Source organism: Dipodomys merriami, unplaced genomic scaffold, assembly GCF_024711535.1.
Source record: "Dipodomys merriami isolate MVZ:Mamm:240054 unplaced genomic scaffold, mDipMer1.0.p SCAF_3, whole genome shotgun sequence".
NCBI classification, from domain to species: Eukaryota; Metazoa; Chordata; class Mammalia; order Rodentia; family Heteromyidae; genus Dipodomys; species Dipodomys merriami.
In genome coordinates this window covers 66,215,225-66,228,654 of record NW_027204492.1, presented here as the reverse complement: position 1 = coordinate 66,228,654, position 13,430 = coordinate 66,215,225, and the positions used below count along the sequence as shown (strand labels likewise).

At 41.0% G+C, this 13,430-nt stretch overlaps 1 protein-coding gene across 2 annotated transcripts in view; it reads left to right on the top strand.

Moving 5' to 3' along the window:
* The first annotated feature begins 4,982 nt into the window (after positions 1 to 4,982).
* The window catches only part of Arhgef9 (Cdc42 guanine nucleotide exchange factor 9), a 230,862-nt gene continuing 222,414 nt past the window's right edge, over positions 4,983 to 13,430 (top strand). The window contains exon 1 of one of the 2 annotated variants that reach the window (XM_070040197.1): positions 4,983 to 5,562. In XM_070040197.1, coding sequence (XP_069896298.1) covers positions 5,116 to 5,562 — 447 coding nt within the window. In that variant the 5' untranslated portion in view covers positions 4,983 to 5,115. The remainder of the gene's footprint in view (positions 5,563 to 13,430) is intronic. The other variant, XM_070040198.1, reaches the window with a different exon arrangement.

Here is a 13,430-nt window from a genome sequence, read left to right as displayed (position 1 = left end):
AGCAAAGTGGAGCACACCTATAATCATAGCTACTTTGGAGGTAGAAGCAGGAGGATTGTGAGTTCCAGGACACTATTTCAAAACCAATTATATATAAAAAGGGCTGGGGCATGAATCAAGTCATAGAGCACTTGCCTAACAAGCACAGGGCCCTAGGTTCAATTCCCATTGTCACAAGAAAGAATGGAAGAGAGAGAGGGGGGTGGGGGAGAAAGGGAGGGAGAGAGAGGAAGAGAGAGGGGAGGGAGGGAGAGAGAGAAAGAGAGAGAGAGAGAGAGAGAGAGAGAGAGAGAGAGAGAGAGAGAGAGAGAGAAGAGAGAGAGAGAATGAAGGAGGAAACAAAAGAGGAAGGAAGGAAGGAAAGAAGGAAAGGTCATGTTGAAATTTCCCATTGTGGCTGTGTTGGATGTGGAACCATAATAAGGGGACTGGGTTGTTAAAACTAATGCTCTTCTTTTGAGAACATTATTATGAAGCAAGATCACCTCTCATGTTTTGTCTCTTCTTCATATGCCTACTTTACCTTCTGCTTTCATATTAGTCACATAGGATATAGCACAAGACTCTCAGAAAGCTTAGTAGATGCTGAGACTAAGCTCTTGGACTTTCCATCCACTAAAAGTGTTAGTCCAATTAAACCTCTATTCTTTGTTTGTTTCTTTGTTTGTTTGTTTTTGTTGGTTGTGGGGCTTGAATTCTGGGCTTGGGCACTGTCCTTCAGCTCTTCAGCTCAAGGCTAGCACTCTACCACTTGAGCCACAGCGCCATTTCCAGTTTTCTGGTGGCTTATTGGAGATAAGAGTTTCACGGGCTTTCCTGCCCGGGCTGTCTTTGAACCATGATCGTCAGATCTCAGCCTCCTGAGTATCTAGGATCAAGCAGGTGTGAGCCACCAGCACCCGGCTTTAAACCTCTATTCTTTATGAATCACCCAGTCTTAAGTATTTTTATTTTATTTTATTTTTGGTGCTAGTAATAGGGTTTAGACTCTGCCTTGTGCTCTCACTTTGGCTGTTTTGCTCAAAGCTGGCCCCCTACCACTTAAGTGTTCTTTTATAGCAACAGCAAACAGACTAAACCAATGTGAATGCATTTTTTCCATTTATTGATGTCTTCAATTTTTTGGTAAACATCTTAAGAGTTCAGAGTGCAAAGATCTTTCACATTGGTTTAGTTTGTTTCTAAGTAATGTTTTATGGTTTTATAAATAGGATCTTTGTAAAGCTAATTTTCAGACATACTTTTCTTGTATTTTCTATGCTTCAGTTACATCCTGTAAAATGATGGATAAGTTGGATTAATTAATCTCAAAGTTTTCTTTTATTTTAGTTGTACTTAAAGGCCAAGATGAGTCTTTTAAGGGCATGTATGTTTTTTTATGGGGATACACTTGGAGTAAATCTCAACAGGAACATCTATGGCCAGTTAGAAAATTGGAGAAAATCAGAGTCTTGAGTTCACTTGTGTAATTTGTGAATTGTTTTTGTAGGCAGGTTACTCTACCTTTTCTACATCCCTTATCCCCCACTGCTGCTCTAGGCACTGGAACCAAGCATGTATCCAGATATATTTGAGGAAGTTCATTTTGCTCTACTATACCTAGGAAAGTCTGAAAGCAGAAAAGCAGGCATACTTGTATATTAATTACATTCTATGCAAGCCCTATTCTAAAAATGGAGAATAGTGTAATGTTTAAGGGCATGGCTTCTGAATCCGCAGCACACATACTAGTACTGAGGATTAAACTCAGGACTTGGGTACTGTACCTTAGCTTTTTTGCTCAAGTCTACCACTCTACCACTTGAGCTACTACTTCACTTTTGGCTTTTGGATGGTTAATTGGAGATACATCTCTTGGACTTTCCCTTCCCCAAGCTGGCTTCAAACCATGATCGTCAGATTTTAGCCACCTGAGTAGCTAGGATTACCAGGAGTGAGCCACTGGCACCAGTTTGAATCCACACTTTAGCATTCACACCTCAACCACATTTGGTAGTAGCTATGAAGAGCATGAGCAGAATCATCTATTCATCTTTAAATGGAAATAATAATAATACCTCATAAGGTTAATATGAAAAATATGAGGATAAGTAACTTAGTGAAGTATCTGGCACTTATAAATGTTAAAATGGTTTCATCCTGAGTGAGATAGGCAACCCATCTTCGTGTATGAGGGTGACAGGATGTTTCAGAGGTAAGGGATCTACCCAACCTGGGAAGGAAGCACATGACTAAAGCTTCTGCTCTTGGCCTACTGATGACAATGGTCAAGTTTCTATCCCTTTGCAGTCTCCTTATCCCAAACTAAATCATCTTTCTGCTCTCTTCCAACTTGAATATTTTCTAAGTCAAACAGGTTCTGTGCAGCCAGATGTCAGTGGCTCACACCTATAGTCCTAGCTACTCAGGAGTCTGAGATTCAAAGCCAGACCAACAATAAAGGCCCTCTTATCTCCAGTGAACCAAGCAAAAGCCAAAATAGAAGTGGGGTTCAAGCCTAGAGCACAAAAAAGGGCAATGCCAAGTTCCTGGGTTCAAGTCCAACCCAGTACCAGCACCAAAAATACCACCAAAAACCCAAAACAAAACAGATTATGTGCAGACTATTCAAATACATACAGGAAGGAAATAGCAGCCTGGATGTTCCCTTGGCTTTATAGCTTAGGCAAGATGTGTGTCTTCATCCCTGGATCTTCTGTATTTTCCTGTACAAGATCAGTGTGATTGATTTCTGATATACTTTTCAGCTTATTCTCTTTTCTTTTTCATCTTTTTCTGTGGAGAAGGATGGACACTATAAAAATATGTCAGGTGAAGTTAGCCTTGAAGACTAGAGAAAAGAGAGAAAATTAGACTTCCTTGAGCTTAGTGAGCTGGCCCCTGAAAAAAAACAGCAACAAGACTGCAGAAGCTATGTAGGACCCATGGCTTGATGTGCTTGCTTTCCACTCTTAGCAAACATTCTCAGGGCAAACACACTGACTGGATGAAGAGAGACATTGGCCTAAGTGAGTGCTCATTTCCAGTCCCAGCTGTTCTGGGAAGCATCCTGATGACACTAATCACCACTCTCTCTATGTGCCTTTCCCTATCCCACTACCACCCCCTGTCAGTCCACTGTTTCATCCTTTCTTTCCTCCAAGCTTCTGCTGCCTTTGTGTATACATCTATTAGAGCATTTATAGTACTGGATGCATTGTAATTGTTTGTTTACATCCACAGGTCTCTCCCAGTAGTCTGTGAGCTCGGGTGACTAGCTGTGTGTGTCTGATTCATCTTGGTGTCCAGCACCTAGCTGAGGGGTCATTGCTTGAGCAGGTGATCTGGTAGGCGAACTCTCACAGGCAGGCTACCCAAGGGAAAGAAGGAGCAAATGAGAGAAGGAAGCACGGAATCGATCTCTGCCTGCTGCTGCCTTGACTTGGTGGCGTAGGCAAGACAGGTATCTTTTCTATATCTCCTGTGCTTTCCTGTAAAATGAGAGGATCAAAGTGATGGATTTCTGAGGTACCTTTCAGACTTTTCTTTCTTAGCTTTCAAAAATAATGTATTTGCTCAGTTGTCGCAAGTTGATAGTAATAGCTTAAAGTTACGATGCTCTCAAGTATATTTGCACTTAAATAGGATTCAGTTTTTCTTGCTGCACAGATTAAACTGTACCATCCTCAGAACAAAATTTTAAACTAGTGAGTTACAAATTAATTAGCTTTTGCTTTACAAAGATCCTCAAAATTTGGTAGCCCAGTGGTGGTAAAAATGTGTACTCTATATTTGATCATTAGAAATCTGTAAAGAATCCTGTTTATAGCCTTACCTAATCTAGTCCTCCTTTCTCTTTCTCTATCTTAATATTCTCTCTCATCAATTTTCTCTCACTCCTTCTACTCCCCCCTCCCCTTCCCCCCTCTCTCTGTCTCTCTGTCTCTCTGTGTCTCTGTCTCTCTCTCTCTCTCCTTCAGCTGGAAATAACTGGCCAGCCTTTTCCTGTGCCTTGGTGGCCCATCCACTGCAGTGACCATGGAGACACCCAGCAGCTGCCGGACTGCTTCCTTCTCAGACTTTGTGCCCAATGGTCGCCAGGATCAGGGCTCCCCAGACCCCCCTGAGATAGAAGGCCCAACCAAGGAGGTGGGGCAGGAGAACCTAGTGGAGCCTGAGCAGTTTAATCTGAGAGACTTGACTCTCAGGGAAGAGAGTGGATGGAACAAAAAGAAAACCAAAGTCAATAAGATCTGGAATTTTGTGAGCCGCAAAAAGGGGTCTCCTAGCCAGAGGAAGCGCCCCCAATCCATGGTTTTATCTGGAGATATCTTTGGGCCATTGGAGGGCAAATCCAAAGTCACTTTCAGAGATAAAATGAAGTCATTCAAGATGCTGAAGAGTTCCATGGGGGCCTCCAAGAATTTTGACTTTAAGTGTGACAGGCTTGAGGAGGCCCAAGAAGCCCCAGGTAACTACTGGATGAAGAAGGTTGAAGATGCTCCAAAATCTTTCCGCCATTCCTATGCAGGCCACACGGAGGACCTGGAGCCTTTCTTAGAGAATGTGCAGAAGTTTGTGCAAACCCCCAAAAGGGTGAACCAGAAGGTGTTGGCAACTGAGGACTTTGGCATCCAAGTGGAAGAAGAGTCTTGTGAGGAAGAAGTTCCAGAGAATGTAACAGGTGACAAGACAGCCAAGAAGCTCCTGAAAAATAAGTTCCCGAGGGCTGGTGAGGCTCCTCCAACATGGACTGAACACACCAAAATTCACGAGCTCCAGACCACTCTAGGGGACTCAACCTTGAAAGAACTCCTGGAAAGCAGCTGTGAAGAGAGCCCTGGACGTCAGAGACGAGACAAGGGTGCTCCTTTTGGTGGTGTTGTTAAATTCTTCACCAATATGGCTGAAGTGGCCCGCAAATGGCGAGCAGTCTCCCATGAAGAGTCTGTAAAATTTAGTCACCACCACCGTGAAGCTCACGGAGGTTGCAGTGATAACGTTGCCCTGGAGGATGCTACCTCTCGGGCTTCCTTCAACCTACCTTACAGAAACAACAAGGCCGCAATTTGGAGCCGTGCTGAGGGAAAACATGGTCGTCACCATTGGAAGGCCTCACAGGCCTGTAAATTTGAGATGAATATTGAAGGGGAGAAGACACCACGCCAGGTTGTAGACTATTCTGACACTGCTACCACTTCCACTGTGACCTCAGCTGGCTTTGAGTTTAAAGATGACCCAGTACAGAAGAAAAGCTGTGGTCCCACCAAATGCCAGGCCCCCACCAGAGAATACTCCTCTTCAGAGATTGATGAAGACACTGAAACTTTGGTCAGCTTCCTCAAGGAAGATGACAGTACTACAGAATCCCCTGAGCTGAGATCCTGTACCACAAAGGTTACTACTGAAGTTGTTACCAAGGAGCTGGAGGAAAAGTTCAGTGAACTGAAGAAGGAAGAGGATGATAGAGGATCAGAGGAGTCCAACCAGGACAAGCAACCCCAGAAACTGGAGCTGGAAAGAGGTGCAGTTGATGCAGATGGCTTAGCCAACGAAGCTTGTGCTGTAGTCTGCGGTGCTCAGGTAAGGCTGGCTATTACACATAACCATTTAAAACATTTGAGACCCCAGAAGCCAGCTTAAACTCCCATATCCTGCCCTTCCTCACATAAGTCCTGTATCCAGCCAGGAATGTTCTGGAGAGGATGTTCTTAGTTGTCAGGTAAAAGGACTTGAGTGATCTGAAAACCCTTCCAGAGATTGAGCTTCTACAGTCTGCACTTCAATTCATTTTTATAACAAAATCTGAATGTTAGTAGCATGACCATGATCACTTAATGATGTCTAAGACAACCATGGTCTCCTGTTTTCCTTAGTTACTGAGACATTTCCCTGATTTTGGCTCCTTTCCTCGTCCAGTAGGGAAATGAGTCAAGGGAAGTTTCTGAACAGAGTGGCAGGAGACCTGGATTTACTAGTTCTCTCCTGTATTATCTATATAATTTTGAGACAAATCTTTTCATCTTGCTGGACCTGTTTTTCTCTGGAGGTCACATGACAGTACTTGGTATCTCTTAGACATTTTCTTTTTGGCTGTACAGTAGTTTTTTTTTTTAAAAAAAAACAAAACTCCAGGTCTTGTATTTGCTTGGCAAAAACTCTATCCACTTGAACCACGTCTCACGGCATGCTTTTTGCTAGTTTTTTTTAAAGAATGTTTCTGCCTAGGTGGTCTTGAATCCATGATCCTTCTGCTGTGAGTAGCAAGGATTACAGGCTTGAATCACCAATGCCTGGTTTTTAGGAACTTTCTAATAACAACATTGTATTCTTAGTCTTGAAGAATGTAGACCAAAGGCAGCCCATTTATATTCTCCTGTTATTCATAGAGCAGTAGCTTTATAGACAGAATCTTGTAGGTGCATGTCACATATATTGTTTCTATTTAATTTTTATAGTGAAGAAACTGAAGCTCAAATGTTGAGTGATTTATCCAAAGTTATACAGATTGTGACATTTCAGTGTGTGTGTGTGTGTGTGTGTGTGTGTGTGTGTGTGTGTGTGTGTGTGTGTGTGTGTGTGTGTGTGTGTGTGTGTGTGTTGTGCAATCCAGGACCTAACACTTTCAAAATATGTGCTCTACCATTGAGCTATATTATCTTCAGCCTCAGGTTCTTATTATGAACTCTTTTTGTCTTTAGTTTTCAAGAGAGTTAATTGGAGTTGTGATATGCAGCTTATTTAGCAAACCCCTATTTACAGACAAAAAAGAAATATGCTGCAATTATTGTGGAATGAGTTTTGTACAAATATTTAGAAAGTAAAGGACTCTTTGGCTTTGAGCCTTGAGAATGCTTTCAGTCTAGTGTGGTAATTTGTGCCCAAAATTCCATTGACTTGGAAGTTAAGACATGAGGATTGCAAGTTCAAGGCTAGCCTGGGACTTTGAGAGAATTTGTCTCAAAAAATGTTTTCAAAAGTGAGTATTTCATAGTTTTTCCAAATTATTTAGGACAAAGTATTTTTGTGTTTGCTAGGCAGGTACTCTACTGCTGGACCATGCTCCCAATCCTTTCTCAGGTTGATAATTTTTGAAATAGGATCACTTTTCCTTCCCAGGTGCACACCTGAACTTTGATTGTTGTACTTTTTTATTTTTTGTTTGCTTTCCACTGCAACTGGGCTAACAGGCATGCAATATTGTACCTAGCTTTTTATGTTAAGATAGAATTTCATGGGCTTTTCTGCCCAGACTAGCCTCAAACCAAGAACCTCCAAATCTCAGCTTCCCAAGTAACCAGAATTATAGATGTGAACCACTGCTGCCCAGCTAGGACAAAGTATTTTATAAGAGTAGCTAATTAGGGCTGGGAAGGTGGCCCAGGGGTAGAGTGCTTTCCTTACATTCATAAGGTCCTGGGTTTGATTCCTCAGCACCACATAAGCAGAAAAAGCCAGAAGTGGCACTGTGGCTCAAGTGGTAGAGCACTAGCCTTCAGCTGAAGAGCTGAGGGACAGTGCCCAGGCCCAGGGTTCAGGCCCCATGACCAACAACAAAAAAAGAGTAGCTAATTAATTTTTTTCTTTGTGGTGAAGAGGCCTAGCTTGGTAGTTCTTGACCTGTCCCTATTATCTCTTATATGTCACTTTCAGGGAACTTGGGTCCCATCAGGGCAGATATAATAAGCTTACATTTTCCGAGAAGGACATTGTTAATATGTTTACAGGCATTCCATTTCTGTGTTTATCACTTGTGGAAGGTTTAAGGACATAAAATTGGAATAATATTGTTGGGAATAAATTTTATTACAGTGAATTTAAGACCAACAATCAAAAAAGCAAACAACCAAACATATCTAAAAGATTCCATTAGCTGATAATTGTACTTGGGCACTGCATGTTCAAACTACTGGTACCTAAGAAGAGGGTCACAGTTATCAAATCACTTTTCTGTTGAGGTAAATGTACTGGGCATAGAGACATTTTGTGGGTTCTTTAAAAGCACAGGCTTTAAAATGTCAAAGGATTTGATGTGACATGTGTCACCTGTGAATGTGGTTAATCATGGTATATCTAAGAGGACTGTTGTGGAGACCCAAAGAGCCAGTGGATGTAAGGTATATAGCCAAGTACTATGTATAACACATTGTAGGCCTCTACAGAATGAGTAGCCATCATTGGTATTACTGAAATCTGCTAAATAAGTTTGAGCAATGTTCAGCAAGAGAAACAATTCAGGACAATACTATAGCAGTAGTTTAATTGATGCAGTTGAAGTGATGTCAGAATCAGGACACATTGGGTTCTAGTTTCATTTCTATCCTTGATTTGTTTCATGAACTCAAGTCCCTCCCTCTCTCTAGACCTCAGTTTCTTCATCTGAACCACGGCATTTTGGGTTCCTGAGGATCCTTCTACCATGCTTGTCTCTAGTTCTCCCATTCATTTAAGCCTGTAATTGTCTCTCCAAGACAGATTGGTACCATCCTTTTCATCTACTGGTTTCCCAGTGCCTTTCTCCTGCAGGCTTCCTGTGCCCTCTGCTGGTTTCAGGGAGGTGCTGGCAAGCTTTCTTTGGGGATGCTAAACACCTGTCCAGGGAAAAGGGAAAGTGCAGTGGAAAAGCTGCATATTAGGGGCATCAGTGTAGGTCAGGAGTTCTAGTGAAAAACTGGTTTATCGGTTCATTTTACAGATGATGATGACACTGAATCCCAGAGAAGGGAAGGGAATTCCCCTGACACACAGAAATCAGAAGATAAGCAGTACATGAGAGTTCTACCACAGGCTCTACCACAAATCTTATCTCCCTCTGGATTTTAGTAGTCTCTGTCTGCTGAAGTCTTAGTCTTACCCTAGGAATCTAACATATATGAAAACAACACATTGTAAAGCAGCATCAGTCACACACTGCATTGAATTATATAGACAAATAGAATTCAGTCTGATAAATGGAACAAGCTTAGTTTTTTGTGTGTGTTTCCCATAGAAACAGCTTTAGTTGGAATCCTCTCAGGTGGTTTATTTATTTATTTTTCACTTACTTTTCAGTTGCACAGTTAGACTTATTGTGAGTGATTTACATAGAGGAGCTGAATATGATTGAAGTACATTATATGTAGTATGAAAATAATAGAATAATGAAACACATTAAAGAGGGTGATTTGTTTATTTAGTTACTAGGGCTTGGATTCGGTGATTCATGCTTGCTAAGCAGGTGGTCTACCACCTGAGCCATGTCCCACCCCTTTTTGTTTCAAATATTTTTCCAATAAGAGTTTTGGTTTTTATGCCGGGCCTCAGGCCAGCCAGGACCAAGAGTCTCATATTTAGCTTCCCACATAGCTGGGATAAAAGGCATAAACCACTGTGATCGATACCACATTTAACTTTTATTAGTTGAGAATGGGTCATGTGTTTTTGTCTGGCTAGCCTGTTCTGAACCACAGAACTCCCATCTCAGCCTTCGGAGCAGCTAGGATTATAAGCATAAGCCATAAGCTAATATGTTTTATTTATTTTTTCTTGTGCCTGTACTGGGCTTAAACTCAAGACTTATGCACTTACTTGACATTTTTTCCACTCGTGGCTGGTACTCTACCATATGAGCCATGCCTCCACTTCTGGCTTTTTGCGATTTAATTGGAGATATAAGAAGCTCTTGGATTGTTTACCCAGGCTGACTTTGAACCTCAATCTTCAAACCTCAACCTCCTGAATAACTAGAATTGTAGGTATGAACTACTGTCATCAGGCTTGGGTATTTTTAATTTTGAAATCTAAGCTCCTGAAACTGTGACTTCTTTGGGCCAGATGTGGCTGTAGTCAGGCCTAGGACTACTGTTTTATACACGAGGTGATTTGGCTTGAAGGAAGTGATATCAAAGGGTAGAGATAGGTTCTTATCAAGGATCAGCAGGAACTTGAACTTTTCCGCGTCTTACTCTCTGTACTTGGGAAACAGGAAGAGTAATACTAATAATAATAGCTAACATTTATACACTGTTAACTTTGTGCCCAAACACTTTTCTTAGCATTTTACATGTATGATGATGAGTTAGGGACTCTTAAAAAAGAAAATGATCACAATAAATACCTGACTGAACATGAAACAAACAAATACACAGATGCGCATACAAGAGGATGTGGCCAAGATAATGTTACAAATCTGCATTCTTTTTTTCTTGGGCTGTTTTGGTGCTTGAGTTCAGGGCCTGGGTGCCATCTCTTAGCTTTTTCACTCAAGGCTAGTGCTCTAACACTTGAGCCACAACTCCAGTTCCAACTTTTTACTGGTTAATTGGACATAAGAGTCTCACAGATTTTTCTGACTCAGCTGGCATTGAACTTTGATCCTCAGATCTCAGCCTCCTGAGTAGATAAGGGTTACAGGTGTGAGCAAACAGCACCTGACTTGCATTCATTATTAAAAGCACAGGTTACAGGAAGAGATAATACTTCAAGCCCATCACTAGCTTACACTTTAGTGAGAATTAGAACACAAAGGAAAAAGGGGAATAATGGGAAAAAATGTTAGATGTGCACAAGACTTTATGCTTTGCAGAATTCTTTTCTATATATAAAGTGATTTATAAAACTACTCATTATTTTTATCATTATCATCATCATTATTATTATCATTACTCCCATATGACAGATGAATAACTTGAGACATGATATATGAGAAGGAAAACATTAAACTTGGAGTCAAATCCTTTTTCACTATACTGAACACATGACTTTCACCTAAATTCTTGGGTTTATTTTTTCATTTATCAATGGGAAATAAGTCTTTCCTGTCTCCTTTCTAGGGAAGGAAGAAAATGCAGATATGTCAAAAATTAATTATTATGTTGGGTTCCAGTGACTCATGTTTGTAATCCTATCTACCGAGGAGACTGGTTTAGAGTTGAGGTTCAAAGCCTCGATTGGGGAGAGTGTAAGAGTCTTATCTCCGGGCTGGGAAGGTGGCTCAGTGGTAGAGCGCTTGCCTTGCATGCTTGAGGACCTGGGTTCGATTCCTCAGCACCACATAAGCAAAAAAGAAAAAAGCCGGAAGTGGCGCTGTGGCTCAAGTGGTAGAGCGCTAGCCTTGAGCTGAAGAGCTGAGGGACAGCACCCAGGCCCAGAGTTCAGACCCCATGACCGGACCCAAAACAAAACAAAACAAAACAAGAGTCTTATCTCCAGCATCAAAAAGCTGGAAATAGAGCTGTAGCTCAAGTGGTATAATGCCAATCTTGAGCAAGAAAACTAAGGGAGAGTATCCAAGCCCTGAGTTCAAGCCCCAGTACCCCCCACTGCAGAACCCTAATTATGGGTTCTTTTTGTTGTTTTGCTTTCACTTCTAGGATTTCACTTGATCCTCCCTCCAAACCCTCCTGGTGTTCTATTGGTTTCATTTTATTATGCTTCACCTATAACGGATACTCATAACCACTCTGTATTAGGCAGAATTGTGTCTCTCTGAAAATATATGTTCAGATTAGTACTAACCCTCTACGTCTATGAATATGACTTTCCATTTAGAAATAAAGTCTTTGTAGATATAATCAAGTGATAGGGGAAAAACAAAGGAGGAGGCAACAGTGCTAGATAAGAAATGTTCTCATTACCTTACTCAAATAACTGTAACTCCTCTGTACAGTATTTTCACAATAAAAAATTTATTAAAAAAGAAAGCTCATCCTAGATTAGTTATCTAATCCAATGATTGGTGTTCTGACAAGAAGCAGGAAATTAGACATACACACAAAGGTACAGAGAAAAGGACTATGTTATGATGGAGACAAAAATTGGAGTTATGCAACCATAAATCAAGAAATGCCAAGAATGGTTGGGAGTCGGGGGCCATTAGGAGCAAAAGTAGTCAAGGAAGTATTCATCCATAGAGGCTTAAGTGGGTATGGCACTGCTCTGATCCTAATTTCAAACTTCTGGCTTCCATAACTGGGAGAGTAAGTGCTGGTTCTTTTCTTTCCACATGTGTTGTGCCAGTCCCAAGGCTTGGACTCAAGAGCCTGGGGGCCCTGTCTCTGAGCTTTTTCAGTTAAGTCTGTCACTCTACCACATGAGACACAGCTCCACTTCCAGTGTTTTGGTGGTTAATTGGAGATGAGTCCCACAGGCTTTCCTTCCTTCAACTGGCTTTGAACCATGACCCTCAGGTATCAGCCTCCAGAGTAGCTAGGCTTTCAGGCATGAGCCACAGGTGCCTGGCCTTTCTCCACATTTTTATTAGCATCAATTATTTGTACATGGCTGATTTTTTATTAGCTCTTTTTATTATTTTATATTAGTTATTCATGAAGAGGATTTCATTGTTACATTTACACACGTATTTACCACACATTCTAATAAATCTCAGCCCCCCCCCATTCTCCCTTCTACCATACTTCCTTCCAAAAACAATTTCAACAGATCTCATTTTTTTCATTTTCATAGTTGCAAATAATCTATTTTGCTTGTATTCCTGGGAGTTTCATCTTGACACATCCATATATGCATACAATGTACCTTGATCAGGCTCACCCCCCTCCCTCAGTACTGGTTCTTTTAAGCCATTTTTTTCCATAGTAATATATTATGCCAGCCCTGGTTATATAACTTCCATCCTTCAAACAAGGTCACTGAATACAAGTACAGTTTAGAAAGCAATCTGGTTAGGTTATTTTCATCTTCATAACCATGGGCAAACCTCCCATACAATGATGTTATTGTGACCAATGAGGTGGAGGCTTTTAAATCATGTAATAAAAGAGAATGGGGAGGGGTATCTCAACTTGGGAGGTATTCTCAATCTATTTATTTATTTGTTTATTTATTTATTTGAGTTAGCCCTTAGGCTTGAACTCAGGCTCTGGATGCAGTCCCTGAGCTTTTTTGCACAAGGCTAGTGCTCTACCATTTGAGCTATAGCTCCATTTCTGGCTTTCTGGTGGTTAATAGGAGATAAAAAGTTTCATGGACTTTCCTGTCCAGGCTGACTTCACTCAGATCTTCAGATCTCAGCCTCCGGAATAGCTAAGATTACAGGTTGTAAGCTACTGGCACCCAGCAAAATCTTATTTTATTTTTAAAATTATTTAAAATTATCTTTTGTTCAAAGGGTGTCAATTCAACATATCAGTGTATGAGTACATTTCACCCCTTTATTTTTCCTTCCCATCTATCCCAACTCAAGATCTTATTACAGAGGTTAACCCCATCCTTCATTTCTATGTGGAATCAAAGTGTCCAGGTTTCAATCATGTATTTTACATATGTTGTCTAGCAGCCCTTGAGGGAAGATACTCTTATAAGGTGTTATATGCAGATGAGGAAATTGAGACTCAGAGAGATGAATCATTTGCCTCAGGTCTCACACTGAGTAAATGTTAAAGTCTAGCAGATGCAAAATTCTCACTCCCTGAATCCCAATATAAACACATGCAAAAATAAAAGGCTACAAT